The 15,149-nt window shown below is 40.6% G+C and overlaps 1 protein-coding gene across 7 annotated transcripts in view; it reads right to left on the reverse strand.

The window, feature by feature from the left end:
- Positions 1–15,149, reverse strand: part of LOC119794382 (cAMP-specific 3',5'-cyclic phosphodiesterase 4C-like) — a 168,172-nt gene that overhangs the window by 57,681 nt on the left and 95,342 nt on the right. The window contains exon 1 of one of the 7 annotated variants that reach the window (XM_038301914.1): positions 5,879–6,900. The exons of the other annotated variants lie outside the window; for them this stretch is intronic. Within the exon in view, the coding sequence (XP_038157842.1) occupies positions 5,879–5,955 (77 nt within the window). The 5' untranslated portion in view covers positions 5,956–6,900. Of the gene's footprint in view, positions 1–5,878; positions 6,901–15,149 lie in introns of those variants that run through there. 7 annotated transcript variants of the gene reach the window in all.

Raw genomic sequence — 15,149 nt, forward strand, 5'->3', positions numbered from 1 at the left:
TTCAGATTATTATTCAATAAGAAATTGATCTGTCAACGCAGACAGAAATTGATAAAAATCCAATTTTATTATTCCGTATCAGCATTAAGAAATGCTCACTGATCAATTCTAATGTTTTTATAGAAACTCCTTGCTAAGATGTAGGTGTGGAACTGTCGAGTAAAAGTGGATTTTTACAAAAAGAGCTTCAATTAACCATGTTAGTCCAAACAGTACAGTAAAAGCAAAAGTTTCCTGCAAGACCAAGACAGAAAATGATTTTTGGGATCTCAATGTGAATACCTACTGTAGACCTAGAGCATTCTTAGCAAGAAGAAGTATGGGTTTAACTTCACAAGAGTTGCCCCTGTCACCAAGCTTTAAGCGATGTCCTTTGGCATGCTCTACAGGGGTTTGTAGTCTAGCGTAAAGATTCCGGGTTGGGCATCTAATCAGGTAAAGTCAATTCAATGATTCTCAAATTGAAAAGTTGTGTCAGTCCCTTCCTTAAATGTATAAGCCTCTTAATGTGCTGATAATGAGAGAAGGCAAATTGCTGTAATCTGGGCATTGCTCTGATCTGCTGTAGTGACGAAAGAGCTGTGCTAAAAACAAAGCTCTCATTTTATGTGTCTTTCTAAGTCTTTGCTATAAACTGGTCACTGGATATGGTTCATGACCAAAGGGGGGAAATCCTGCACATAACTGAAGTTCATCCGTACCTCATACAGAAAAAACAATGCTGCGTGTTGTGTTTTCATATTAAGCAATCATCTTAAACATTCATTTAAATAGGGAAAATGGTTAATTTTAAAACATTTACACAGTTATATTTGACCTGTAACTGTGGGCCAGTCCTCTTATATACCCAGAGTATTGTTGTAAATATCTGGTTGTATTCTCAAACTCTGTTTCCTGACATAAGCTTGACGCGTCACTGTGATTGGTGGGGTGCGATGTGACAAGGCTGGTTTCAGGTGACTGACAAAACTTGCCAGATTAAGGCTCCCTTGTTGGGTGCCGAGCTGCCTCAGGACAGTCACCTGTCAAAGCACACCAAACCAAAACACTGCATATTTGCACCATATATATTTAATTCCCTGAACTTCCATATTAATACGTGTTTTTTTTGCGCCATGTTTTTTCTTCCACAGTTTACATTTGATCACTGATTCACTTTAAGAAATAAAAATGTCATGAAAGCTGTACAAAATGAAATTTCTTTTTATATACACTCTATGTATACAAAATGACAATAAAAGTTGTCAAAGTATCAACTCAGTTGAAGCCTCGTCATAACTTACAACTACTGTAGAAGCAGCAAAGTGGATATGCAGTAATGGGATGAGCAGACTGATAGAAGTAGTGTGGGATTCCCCCGTCTGTTAGAGCAGGAGGAGACCCTGCTTAGGCCAGGCTTGCCCCCTTCCTGAATAACAATGGTAGAGAGTTTTGGCACTGTGGCTGATGTGTTCGCAGTTTTGGACCGGGGGCTCAGTTGGTGTTACGGCTGTTTATTATGTTACATGACTGTCACATGCCAGCTCTAACTTCAAATGTTGCTTTTGGAGGGAAAGGGCTACTTTTTATTTCTGACCAATTTTCATTAAGGATTTACATTGTAGGTAATGGCCTTCTTATCAGCTTCCATCACCATTTTCAAGAAGTTTATTCAGTGGGGATACACACATTTCAAACCAAAACACATAAGAGAGGAACGCCGTTTTTTTTTTGTTTTTTTTTACATTGGGCCCTTGATTTTACATTATTACATCATGTTCTACTCACCCATATGAGATTTGTGTCATTTGGAGCTGTTCTGAAGATATTCGGTTAGGTTATATCCAAGTAATGTATTCCTATGGGCAATGACTTGAAGGTACAAACTAAAATGTTTATAATTTATCATTTATGGTACGCCAGCATTCATATCATGTAGGCGAATCACTGTCCCCCAGACATCCGCAGTTATATTTTTTCTATTTAAAAACAAAACGGAGTGTGTATGACGTCATCTAATTTATCTGAGAAACTGAAACTATCTCCTAGACATTCCCATAATGTTTACGTTGGCATACTAATGACTGAAGGCGGCAACAACTTCAGGATAATGGAAAGTGTTTCTAGGAATGGGGCAGACTTTGGGATGTCCAAAATTCTCCTCCTGATATTTAAGCAGAATCTGTTGTATTTTCCTTTATGCCACACATGAAAGCGGTGTGTGAAAGATATAAAAAAAACATATTTGACTTAAATATTTAGAACCAGCTTAAAAAGACAGGGCCTTATTGATGATTTGAGCAAGTTAGTTAATTACAAAATAAGCTTAGTTTGCCTAAACCTCTACATTTCAGGAATTAATAAAACAATACAATTAAAAGTCTTATTACTCTTTACCTAAGTTAATAAAATAATTCTAGTAACCATACTGACCTAAGACATGACCTGTTTATTGTGATTTATCTTCAGACAGTGGGAAATGATTAAGTATGTTTTCTTTTTTTATATATACAAAGCATAAGGGTGTTTTTTTCCTTCAACCAAATAACACATGCACAAACAAAATGTTGTTCACCCAAAGATAAAGTGGCAATTAAAGAGAACAGAAGAAAATAAAACTACATTTGCACCACAGAATAATTGTCACGTTCAATTTGCTCCACATTGATTTCCTTCTGCAGGACTTCACTCCTACAAAGCAAACAGCTTGGACTGATTAGAAAGTGTTATTTCAGAGAATAGCTTCTGCTCCTCCTATTTACCCCTTCCTCCCACCTTTTAATTGCAACTTAAGATATACTCTATTTTATATTTACTAAGCATTAGAAGCTACAAAGACCCCGATAATAATTAAATAAAATAAATGTAAGTATTCTTTTTTAATATATATTTCCCTGAGGTTTTTCTTTTGGCCAGTAGAGGTCGCACTTTGCTTAAAAAAGCTAAGTTTGTTCTCAACACAGAGAAAGTCACACACAACCACAGCAACAGCTAAACCATCCCATTATCACAGCTGTCAGTGGAAAATAGTGACTTACAGCGGCTGTGTTTGTGATTCTTGGAGGTCAATTTGGGCAGGTTTAGAAAAAAACAATGTGACAAAAAAAAAAAAAAACTTATGTGATATATATATTTTTTCTTTTATTTGAGACAGTCATTAAACTACACAGGCACAAGTTAAACAGCATAAGACAAAGTTGGATCAGAGACCCACAGCGACTCTGGTGGAACAATCAATATGGATTTTGGGACGGGTGACACTGGCCGGTTGGGGGGGACTGGCAGATTGGGGGGGTGGGGGACTGTCTGTTTGCACACAAAATGACAAGCGAACATGTGTCAGATTCACGTGTCGTGTACAGCCAGGCTGGTGGAGCTGGGGAACTATTCCAAGCTCAGGGGGTTATTTTGGGGGTTTGCTGTATTAATGCAGCCTGACTCCCAAACTCCACACCCACTCTGCCCTGCTCTGGGTGTAAAGGGACTTAAAACAAGTCTTACTTGGGGTAAAAAGGGTGGGGAGCTATAGCTTGACCCATTAATGTAAAAAGAAAAACTACAAATCAATGATATATTCACCTATGAAACCTATTAGGCCCTGTTAGTAAAATAATCTTAACATAAAAAATGTAGTAAACTACTGACTTGCACCTCATCCGTAATATAAGATGAGTTTTGTTTTTTAAATAATTAGCAAAGAAACTGGTTTTAACTGGATACTTTTGGAATGCTGTCTATCCAGTAGACCACGACAAATATATGTTTTTGTTTCCAAAACAAGAAAATTATAGAGTTTTAAAGTCAGCATCTATGTTTTTTTTTGTTTTTTTTATAACAGCATGCTAAAGATTTCCAAGCAGCGCTGATATGGAAACTTGTAAATAACCAACTGGTTTCTCCAGAATGGAAGACAATGTTGTCCTCTTGTGGACCTTTTTTAGCAACATACTGTCTTCCTTTATTTTTAAGCTCATATGGTAAAAAAGCCAGTTTCTTTAGAAATAAGACGGTTTTCATAGATTAAAAGAATGTCAGCAGTATTGAAGGCAAAGTATAAGGAAATAAAATGTAGCTTACGTTGTTTACACAGTAAATGCAAATGTACATAAAGTTTACTTTGACATAAAGGCGTGGTGTGTGTTGGTGATCATGTCAGTTTATAGTTCAGGCAGCTGAGTCACCAAATGACCCAACAGAAGTGTGAAGAACAGGGTGGTTCCCCTGCCCCTGCCACAACCAGAACTCATAGGATATGTTACATTAAAATGTGCACCAAATAAATCAAACAAAATAAAATAAAAGTCACAGAAATGCAAAAGCTGTGGATACTTGTGATGCTGGCTATAGCGCGCTAAAAACCCTCCAAAACAGCCTCCTTCTATTGGAACACATAGAAAAAAATGCATTTGAAAGACTTTAAGAGAGAACGAAAACAAATAAACAGGAAGTCTATTAACCAAGTGTCACCACAAAGAAAACTAACTTCCTCTCACAAAGTGTTGGGCAAGATATCAGCAAAAACAAAAATGCTCACAATCTTATGCATAACTCCCATTTTGAGGGACATAACATCACATATTGTCCTGCAACTCTAGTATTAGTGCCTAATTACACAGTTAAAGGGATGGAAATGTCAATTAAATTTATAAAAGGAAAATGCCCCTTCCACTCCGCTACCCCTAAGAACAACCACCTTCCTACGCATTAGTCAACAAACAGCACACAGGTCAGGGAGAAAGCTGTGGGGCTTTCAACATCTCACATAGCACTAAGTTCATCATTGTCAAACATACAAAAAGCAACATTGAGGTGTGGGAAACTGCAGCCTTTACAAAAGGGGAGCAAAAAAAAAAGCCATATATCCTGTTTTAAAGCCAATAAGGTGACACAGCAGAAATCGGAAAATTATATTTGGATTATAAATATTACAAATAAGCAATGCAGTGAGGAAACACATTGCACTGAACAAACCTACTCTTAAATTTAACATGATGCTGGAGGCATCACAGTGTGGTGTGATACATTTCTTGATCACTTGTCAGAGTTTATTGGAGAATTGATTGAGCAAAATACAAAAAGTAGAGTAAGAAAACCTGTTTTACTTCAAAGGTAGTTAGGATTATAGCATACAATGAGAGAAGGGTTTAAATCTAATGAGTAATTGGTCAAAGCTCAAACTAAATCCAGTTGGGAGAGTTTAAAGTGGAAGTTCACTAATCTAGGTGAATCTACACCGAGTGAGAGATGAAATGGTCAATATTTTAGTAGACATAGAGACATGCTAGAAACATGGCTCAAAAAAGATAAAAAAAAACAAACTTAACCTAACAGTCTATGAAGATGACCCTAGAAATGACCACTACAGGTTTCAGATTTCTGTTTATAAATAAAAAAATTGAAACAAACTAATAACGAAAAGTCTGTGTTGATCTTTTCTGAAATGGCTCCTTCATGTTGTAACCGATCATAATAATTATGCATCTTCTCTAATTTGGCTTCCTTTCCAAACTTCAGACTAGTTTTCTATACTTTAAAAAACCTTCAGGTCCCTTGAAATTTGGCAGAACTAAAAACAAACAATAAATCATTCAATCTGATTTCCATCCTTGTCAGGTTCTTAGTTCTCTGTCATCTCAGGTTCTCTATCATCCAGTTTATATATTTACTGAACCCTTTTACTGTTCAGTGAATCTAAATATAAAGATAAAAAAGATACAAAAACATTCCTTGACGAAAAAAACAGAAATTCCTTAAAGTTTCTGTAACTTTGTTTTCATTTTATGTGGTTTGTATAGCTAATAAAACCAATCAATGAATTAAAGAGTCCTTGCTGTAGCACTCCACAGCCTCCCATGACCATCAACACTGGAAAGATACAGAAGCTAGTTTGGGAACATACCCCAAGCACGAGTGCCTCCGGCCGTGTCCGTAACTACTTGGCGGCCCCTTCTTCATCACTCGCACCTCTTTGTTCATTTTCCTTTTGGAAATTCTTCCCAGGAAGCTCAGCTGTGGATCTGACAGCACATCTGACCTGTGCAAACTCCAGCATGTAGAAGTTCTTTCTCTATGAAAAGACTGGCGGTTCTGGAGTCATTCCACAAGGCTCTTTGTTTGATAAACCAAAGCGAAAGGAGGAATCCAGGTCAGGCGTTAAAACAAAGCTGATAGAATCCAAATTAAAACATACAGGAATCATTTCCATCGCTTCATAGTGTAGGGGAAACATCATGAAGGAATGCTGCAGTCTTCAACTAAAGGAGTTCCAGGCAAGCCCCAACAAGGTTGCCAAGATGTTTACCCAGTCTGAAGAAGGTAGAAATGTAGTTACTATACCTGCAGACTTTTCTGCAGAGATTTTCTGAGTTGATCTTTCCTCTTCAATAGTTGTGGTCAAAAAACAGCCAAAAATAATCCCACACGTGACAAAGTTTATCTGCATGCCAGAGGTCCTTAATGATCCAAATAGTCCAAGACAAAAATATTGTCTAAGAACTCCAGGAGATAAAAGGAATCTTTTTAAATTATCTTTATAACTCTGACTCTGTCACTCCTTCACTCATTGTCTTCTCAGAAAGGGGAAGAGTGGAATTGCTGATGATAGCAGTGACACTGCAGGGGTTAACCTCTTCCTCTGTCAGGTTGCATGCTCACAGGGTGCCCTGGGTCGCTGTAGGAACTTAGGACGGCCCACCGTGTGCTCGAAGCTGTCAAGAACTCTGATTTATGAAGAATATCCACAGCCCAGACAGGCATCTTTAGGATCCTGGCTGCCTGTCTGCCTTAACTTTAGGTGTCCAAAAACAAGAAGCTTCCTCCCATTTCCAGTTACTCAGACTAAGTTTCCACGTTCAGGCGACAACAGAGGAAATAATTTGAGGGGTCAACAGAGATCTGACAGCACTGACTGCATGGCTGGCAGATGTTTTCTTTCTGGCAGAGTTTGCATGACACCGCCTTCACTGACACGTGAGATCTGCATGCAGCTTGGCCTGATACCCTCCTTCTGCTGCCCTGAGGGCAACAGGATATTGTTAGAGTTGGTGCTGGGCAGGCAAGCTGCGATGGTGGGGGGAGGTGAAAAACATGTGAGCATGCCAAGTAAAATGAAAAAACAATGATCAGGCACTTTTCTCTTTTTATTTGGCTTGAGTAAAGTAATATTTAGCACTTTGCAAAAGTGTTGATACCATTTAACAATCACAAATTTTGTTACCATAAAACCAAATGTCAATGTACTTGGAAGCTACTGAAATAGGCCGACACCAGGTCAAGCATAGTTTATAATGAAAATACAATACCTAATGGCTTTAGATATACATTTGAAGTTCATCTGTATTCAGACCCATTTATAATGCCACTCATACTGAATTCCAGTATGACCAAACTCCTTCATAAATCACCTAATTAAAATATAAATTTCACACCCTCAGTTCATGCTTTGCAGAAACACTTTTGCTGATAAAAAGAAGTTTTTACTCCACCTACTTTTCTTCTATGTAAGTTGGATGAAGATTTTCTATGAAATGCAGTTGAATCATAGCAGCATTCCAGTCTTGCCTATTTGCAGCTTCAGGTATTTTTTTTTCTAAGCAGAAACCTGCCCACAGCCTAATGGTACCACTACCACCTGAAAAATTGGGTGTGCAGATTTACCGTAATTTTCGGACTATAAGCCGCTTCTTTTTGCAGAAGATTTGAACCTGGCGGCTTATAGTCTGGTGCAGCCTTTCTATGGATTTTTCAAGATTTTTGTGATATTGTGAGAGGATTTGTTTTGGTTTGTTCTGCTGTTGTACGGCACTACTTTGCCTGTCCGAATCCACTTTGCCAGTGGATTCCAACAGGGTGGAGAAGTGCCAAAACATCAATGATCACCAACGGATTTCGAACGCATGGACTGCTGCGTGATAAAGAGGAGGACACCACCACGGCCCTACAGAGGGAATTCGATTCTGACACTGACAACGACGAGTTCTTTGGTTTTGAAAAAGACAGTGAAGGAGAGAAGCAGAGAGTGGAAAATGGCAGCTCGTTTTTTTCAAACTGTTAATAAAAGGGATGCGTTCCTAAACAACCATCTCTTTCCTGACAACCTCCTTTGTGCATATTCTCTTACATATCATGATTAAACAATAAGCCAACTGCGGCTTTTAGTCAGGTGTGGCTTAAGTATGAACAAAACAGGATTTTGCCCTAATTTTAGCTTGTACGGCTATTAATCAGGCGCACCTTGTAGTCCAAAAAATATGGTAGTTTTCTGCGACACCAACAATTTTGAATGTAGCCATCCTACACCTTTTTGAGGTTGAGTTTTGGACGTTTTAAAACAAACACCCCAAGGGGATGGGTTAAAAGCAGAGGGTTCATTTGGATTCACTTTACGTTTGACAGTGCAATGACAATAAAAATGCGAGAATATAAAATAAACAGAATCATTTGAGATCCCTCTTTGCAGTTAAACATTCTCCATAAAAGATAAAACTACAAGATTTTAATATTGCTATGGTATCATATAAGATTAAATTCAAAAAGAGCTTTTTTTTTGTAGAATAATACATTTGTGCTCCTCTCCAGTAGTGAATTGAAGGGTCTTTAGTACTATCCCTGCTACATTAAATAATTTCCACCATTTCATCATAACATCCACCTCATTTACAAACTTGTTATCAGCATCTATTATCATTTTGGCTCAAATGTGAGGACGAAATGGATCCTCTTGGGATTTTGGGTTAAGCTTTACAAACCAGCTAAACACTAACCTGTATCTAAACTCAACATGTTTGATTATTTTGTGACATATCTACCTGACAATGACAAGTTTAATTCTTGCAAAGTGGAGATAAGCATTTAGAGATGAGACCTCAAGCTTCTAATCAGCAGCATGGAAGAATGTCATTGTTGGCTACAGACTACTGCCTACGACTGCCAAAGCATCTCCTCCTGCATGCCTTGACCAAGTTAAATATGTTCATGCCAAGTGCAGTGTTTTCTGTTTTAATGGTGGTAATTAGTCAAACTAATTCAGAATGTCTGAGCAACTGTGTTCATTCTGAGATGATCAAACAGATACTCTTAAACACGATGTATTTATTTTTTGGGTCTTTTAAATCTTTATAATCACGGTAAAACAATATTAACTACATGAGATACAATTTTTGCTTACCCCTTTCTATGTGCTTCTCATTCTTTATCTTTGACAACAAAACAAGAACACATTCTATTCCAAAATCACAACTTTCTACAATCTACCATCCATGTATTTTTTTTTCTTTTATTAACATCCAATTTATCTATTTTTTTTTAATCCATCAATAGAAAAAAAAATGAAACCAAAATCAATTAATGTGGGCATGTAATTGCAAGCCCAGGCCTTGTCCTGCTGGTGTCAAGTGCATCAGATCTAGGAAATAAGGGATTATATAAATATTTGATGCAGTGAGAGGCCTGATCTCACAAGGCCTGATTGTCACAAATATTCTTCCAGTATAGCAGCTTAAAAAGCAATTGCAGCCTCTAATTCATCTAGTTTTTTTATTTAATGTTTTGCTGCTCAGCGTTCTTTCCCTGTTAATATTATGCTTGCTATTCAGAATAATGAAAATACACAAATTTAAGGTCTATTTAGGGACTTGTATATCAGATGTACATGTTTCAACAGATGCTGAAAAGTCTTTCAGAACTTTATTAAGTAGTTTCTCAGTACAGTGGATGAGGGGTGCAACATGGAAGAAACACAAAACCTGCTGCAAACACATAAATGATGCCAACACATTAAAACAGAATAGATGTGTTCCAGACCATTAGGGGTAGACAGCCAGCAACTGATATGAAACCAAACCAAACACATTACTAATTAATTAATGTCTATGGACCAAATCCTTAGCAAAATAAGAGGAATCTCTGCCCAGAGACCCTTTGGGGGGAAAAGAAAGGTATGTTTCCTCTTAAATCTTTTAACGCATCCCGTTTGTGTTTTTATTAAGGCTCTGATTCCATATTAGTTGGTGATCATCTCCCTCTAGTGTTTTGCATCACTTTTATTATCAAAGCTAGTTTGCAGCTTTTCTTAGCCTGCAGATGTGTTTGCTAATTACTGCATTTTTCCATTGAACATGCTTAGTGTGTTTCAATCATTTGTGTTTGCAGCAGGTTTTGTATTTGCAATGTTTACACTTTGCTGCTCTATATTTTCTATGATTGCAGCATTTGTCTTTAGCAGCATTTTAGCTCTGCATTTGTTTTTTTAGGAGTGTCATTTCATTGTTTGCTAGTCTCATGTTTCTTTTTTGCAGTGCGTTTCATATTTGTTTCATAATGTATTTGCAGAATGTTTGCAGCTCAGGACTGATGTACCACAGGGCTATGCGTTTAGACAAATATTCTTCTTGCTTGCTACTTTCAATATCAGTTTGCAGTATAGTATTAAACTTTATTGGAATGCAAATTAAGTAAAATATAATATTGTAGTTATAAAGTTGACATATTAGTTCTTACAACCTTTTATTGCCCTTAGTACTATTAACTTGAATTTTTAAACAAATCTTACCTGGCCCCAGAAAAGTTTCAAATTTTGTCTTTAACTGTGCAGTAATAATATATTAAGGACTGTTCCATCTAAATGAGAGGGAAATTTGATATAATTAAATATGCTAAGTTTTGATGATAATAGGACCAAGGTTTTTCACATTTATGTGATGTGGGTCATACAGTTTTCTTTCATAAAAAAATACAATTTGAAAACTCTTTTCCCAAGACACAGAACATCATGACTAAGTCCAAAACCATCCTAAAAAAAGTATAGTAAAATAGTCATATTTTACCTCAACAGCCTTTTGCTTTCAAAGAACAAGTATTTTAAGGAAACAAAGGAAATCATAATTTTTCCAACCACTAAAAAATTTTTGCAGAATCTGGGCTTCACTCTCCACATTCGCCCTTTTTGCATATAATACTGTCTTTACAGATATATACCTTTCTTAAGTGCAGGTAAAATGACTCAAATGGGACAAATTTTGAATTATTCAAATTAAAATATCCTCAGATTTTCTTTCATAAGTTATTCTCAACCCAAGCTTTTAAGCAGGTAAGCGTCTAAACAAATTAGTTTTCTCAAGGAAACAATTTTCTGGTTTCTTGATTATGTAAATATCTCTAAGATGCAATAAAATATTTTAGTTAAACAAGCAAAAATAAAGGTTTTGATCTTCAAAAATTATCCAGCATAGAAATTGTGAAAAATTACCCAACAGTTAAGATGAATTTTACACAATCCTTAGAGAGACCTGAACAACAAAGGATCAGCACTTGCCATTTTCTAACCAATATGAGCTCAATCGACAGTTTTATCATAGTGAACTACAGTTAACATAACCACTTCCCTAAACTCTTTGCATAGGCTGCACATTTTAAAATGAACAGGATGCTGTAAAGATTAATATCAAGCCACGGTGGTGAAACATGGTGCCACATGTTCACTGCATTAAACATAAAGTGAACTAAACACTAAATATTTATTCATCAACACATCTTTCACTTTAAGTCTTTTCATATTTAGTACATTTCTCTGAGTGTATAAATACTCTCTTAAGCTCTTCAACAGCATTCTAATCTTTTGACGACTAGACTTTGACTGGGTCATCTTGACGTAGATGTTCTATCATAAAACCGCTGCTGTGTTTAATATCCTTGTCCTTTTGATGACCCAGTTCAATCCAACCATTGGATAAGAAGGCCTCTAGTTTGACTGTAAAATACTTTTGTTCACACCAGTTCCAGGTCAACTGAAACCAACGTCATCACCCTTCTCTATTAGTGTTATCAATTTTCATGATATGCTAATGTGCTGTTCTTTTTCTAACTTCGCTCGGTGTTTCACTATGGGAATCGCCTTTGCGTGACCAACTACGGAAGCTCCAATGACATCACGTCTGTCTGAGACAGACAGGTTGAGCCGTGTCCGTGGCTCCACCCACCAGCTAGATCACGGCCAACCTACCCGCCTCAACTCATTCTCGCTTTCTTCCCGTGTGAAGACTACAACTAAGCTCCCTCAGCGCGCTCAGGCTAGCTTGGACCTGTTTAACTGTTCTCAGGCGTTCCGTAAAGGAAAACGTCGCTGAACGCAGGACCAGGACAGGCCTGTACCGTGCTGAGTAAGCGCTTTGGCAGAAGCACTTTCTGGAACACAAACGCTGGGAGCGGTGACCGCGTAAAGGCAAGCTGTCCCTGTATCTACTCCGTTTTAATTAACGGAATAGAGAGCGCTTGTGTCAGCCGAGCTAACACGTAAAGGTGGGCTTGGTTTTTGGCTAGCAGTGTATCGCTAGCATAAGAGTCCGGTTAACGTGTTGTGGCGAACGGACTTTATATCAGTAAAGAGCTAACGTGTAGCGACGAGCTCCGTGTTTAACCACAGTCATGACTGCGGCTCCTACCCCTGCCAAAGGTTCGGAACCGAAGGCTAAAGAGGTTGTATCCCGCCTGTGTCCAGCGTCATGCGGGGCATCTATCTCTGGGCGGGACCCTCATCCGATGTGTATAGCATGTATGGGCGCTAAGCACGCTCAGGCATCGCTGGCGGACCCTCAGGGATGCCAGCACTGCGCGTAGATGCCGGAAAAGATCCTGGAGAGGCGGCTGAGGGTGGCTGTCGCTAACAGCCAGGACCCTTGCTTCTCCTCACCTGCAGCCGTTGCGGTGGCGGGTGAAAACCATCCGCCGCTAGCCTCTAAGAGCTGGGCGGACGTGATGGAAGAGGAGTACCCGTCCATGCCTCCTCTGTTTGAGGGCCTTATGGACAGCGGGAAACTCGAGGCAGACATCGACGAAACGGAGAGTGACGCTAACTCCGACCTCCTGGAACTGGAGGACATGGAGGAGGAGGAGGACTCGACCTTCCCGGGTCATCACTCCAGGACTCCAAGCGGGGCAGAAGTCACCTCCCCAGGGGATAGTGATCTGTACGATGTGTGCAGACGGGCGGCTTTAAAGCTGAACATCCCCTGGCCTGCAGCGCAGGATTCAGAAGGAGCAGAACGGGACCTGTACGACGGTAAAAGGCTTCCACCAGCTTTACCACCAGCAAAGCAACTTTTACCAGCCGTTCCTGCTTGCATGAGAGAAATGAGCCGTTTCTGGTCCAGCCCATTTAAGAGTAAGCTTCCCACCAAGGGCTTCTCTAAGCTGGAGATACAGGGCATGGGTGAGCTGGGGCTGGCCGAACCCCCAGCTGTAGAGCCTTCAGTGGCTTACCACCTCCACCCTAACCGCAGATCGGTTTCAGCATCCTCAAACATCTCGCTCCCAGGTAAAATGGACCGCCTCACAGCCTCCATTTACCAAAGGATGTACAGATATGCGGGTCAGTCAGTGTGCTCACTTAACGCGGTTACACTGCTGTCTGCGTACCAAGGTGAAATCTTGGAGGAGATGGGGCGTCAACTGGACTCGGGGACACCTAACCCCAGTCTATGGGATGAGATCTGTGTGGTGAACGATCTCATCTTGCGCTCCTCTAGAGGTGCTGTTCAAGGTTGTGGTCGGGTCATGGGTCTGGCTGTCTCAGGGGAAAGAGGCCTATGGTTAAACCTGTCAGGCCTGAGTGATTCCCAGAAGGCCGAGATCATGGATGCGCCCTATGACCCGACAAAAGGTCTATTTGGCCCCTCCTTGGAGAAGATGAGGGAGACGAGTACCCTCAGAAAACAGGAGGGAGAGGCTTTTAACCTTTGTTTGCCTCGTAGGCCCAGCCAAACCCCCCCACAGGGACCCAGACCTGGGTTTGCGGCTGCTGCAGTGAGAGTACGGCAAGGTGGAGCCAAGCCTTCAAGGAGACCTGCCACACAATCCACCCAGCAAAGCAAAGCGGAGAACCCAAGACCATGGGGGAAGCACTCTTTTGCAGCGGCCGCTGCAAAAAATCGTCCATCCCACCCTGGGGAGAGCAAGAAAAAGCGGGCAACCTAACCCCACTGTTAACCATCTCCCCTCTGAAGAGAAGGTTTCCAGGCACCAGGGCAAACTTCTCTGTCCAGGATTCAGATGCTCCTGTAGTTCCCAGTTCACCAGGAGGCATGTTAAATTCTCCCTCTCACGTTCAGAGAGAAGACATTTTGGGGTGGAGGACACAGTGTCACAAAACACTCCACAGCACGTTATAAGTGTCACCAAGCACTCAGCTGTGCCCAATGTTACAAAGTGTTGTTCAGGGGGAATTAGAGAAAATAAACACAGCTTTTCTGCAGCCAGGCATGTTGCCAAGGGCAGAAAGCCCCCCACAAAAAAGAAAAAAATTAACACAAATGGCTCTCTGCCACTCCCCTCTGCGCCCAGTAGAGGGAGCTCGCGCTCTTTACAACAGAGCCGAGCGCAGCAGTGCAGAGGGGATGACGTCACTCAGCAGCGACGCTTCTCCTCTCTCTGCTCGGGCAGATCAGTGGCGCGCATGCGCTGTCTCTCCATGGGTTTTGCATACAATCTCCAAGGGTTACAGACTGCAGTTTGCCACGAGACCTCCGAGATTCAACGGAGTGCTCTCCTCGGTTGCCACCGGGGATTCAGCTCACGTCCTGAAAGACGAAATAGCATCCCTGTTAGAGAAAAAAGCGATCAGAGTTGTACCGGACGAGGAGGTTCGTCAGGGCTTCTACTCGCGCTATTTTCTCATTCCAAAGAAAGACGGCGTATCACTACGCCCCATTCTGGACCTGCGTGTGTTAAACAGACACTTACGCAGATATACATTCAGGATGCTCACACACAAAGCACTGTGCCGTTCCATCCGTCCGGGGGATTGGTTTGTAACCATCGACCTCGCGGACGCCTATTTTCACATCTCCATTTACCCCCCACACAGAAAGTTTCTCAGGTTCGCTTATCAGAGCGCAGCCTATGAGTTTCAGACCATCCTGTTCGGGCTGTCATTAGCCCCGAGGGTGTTCAGCAAGTGTGTGGAGGCGGCGCTGTCCCCTCTGAGGACGCGCGGGATCAGAATATTTTCGTACATTGACGATTATCTAATCTGCTCTCGGTCAAGCGAGCAGGCAGTCAGCGACTCCCTGGCAGTGATCAACCACCTCATCAACCTCGGGTTCAGGATAAATCAAGCCAAAAGTCGCCTGACTCCCGTGCAATGCACGGAGTATTTGGGTCTCAAAATAAACTCCCTC

This window comes from Cyprinodon tularosa, unplaced genomic scaffold (assembly GCF_016077235.1).
Source record: "Cyprinodon tularosa strain WSP-4 unplaced genomic scaffold, ASM1607723v1 ctg478, whole genome shotgun sequence".
NCBI classification, from domain to species: Eukaryota; Metazoa; Chordata; class Actinopteri; order Cyprinodontiformes; family Cyprinodontidae; genus Cyprinodon; species Cyprinodon tularosa.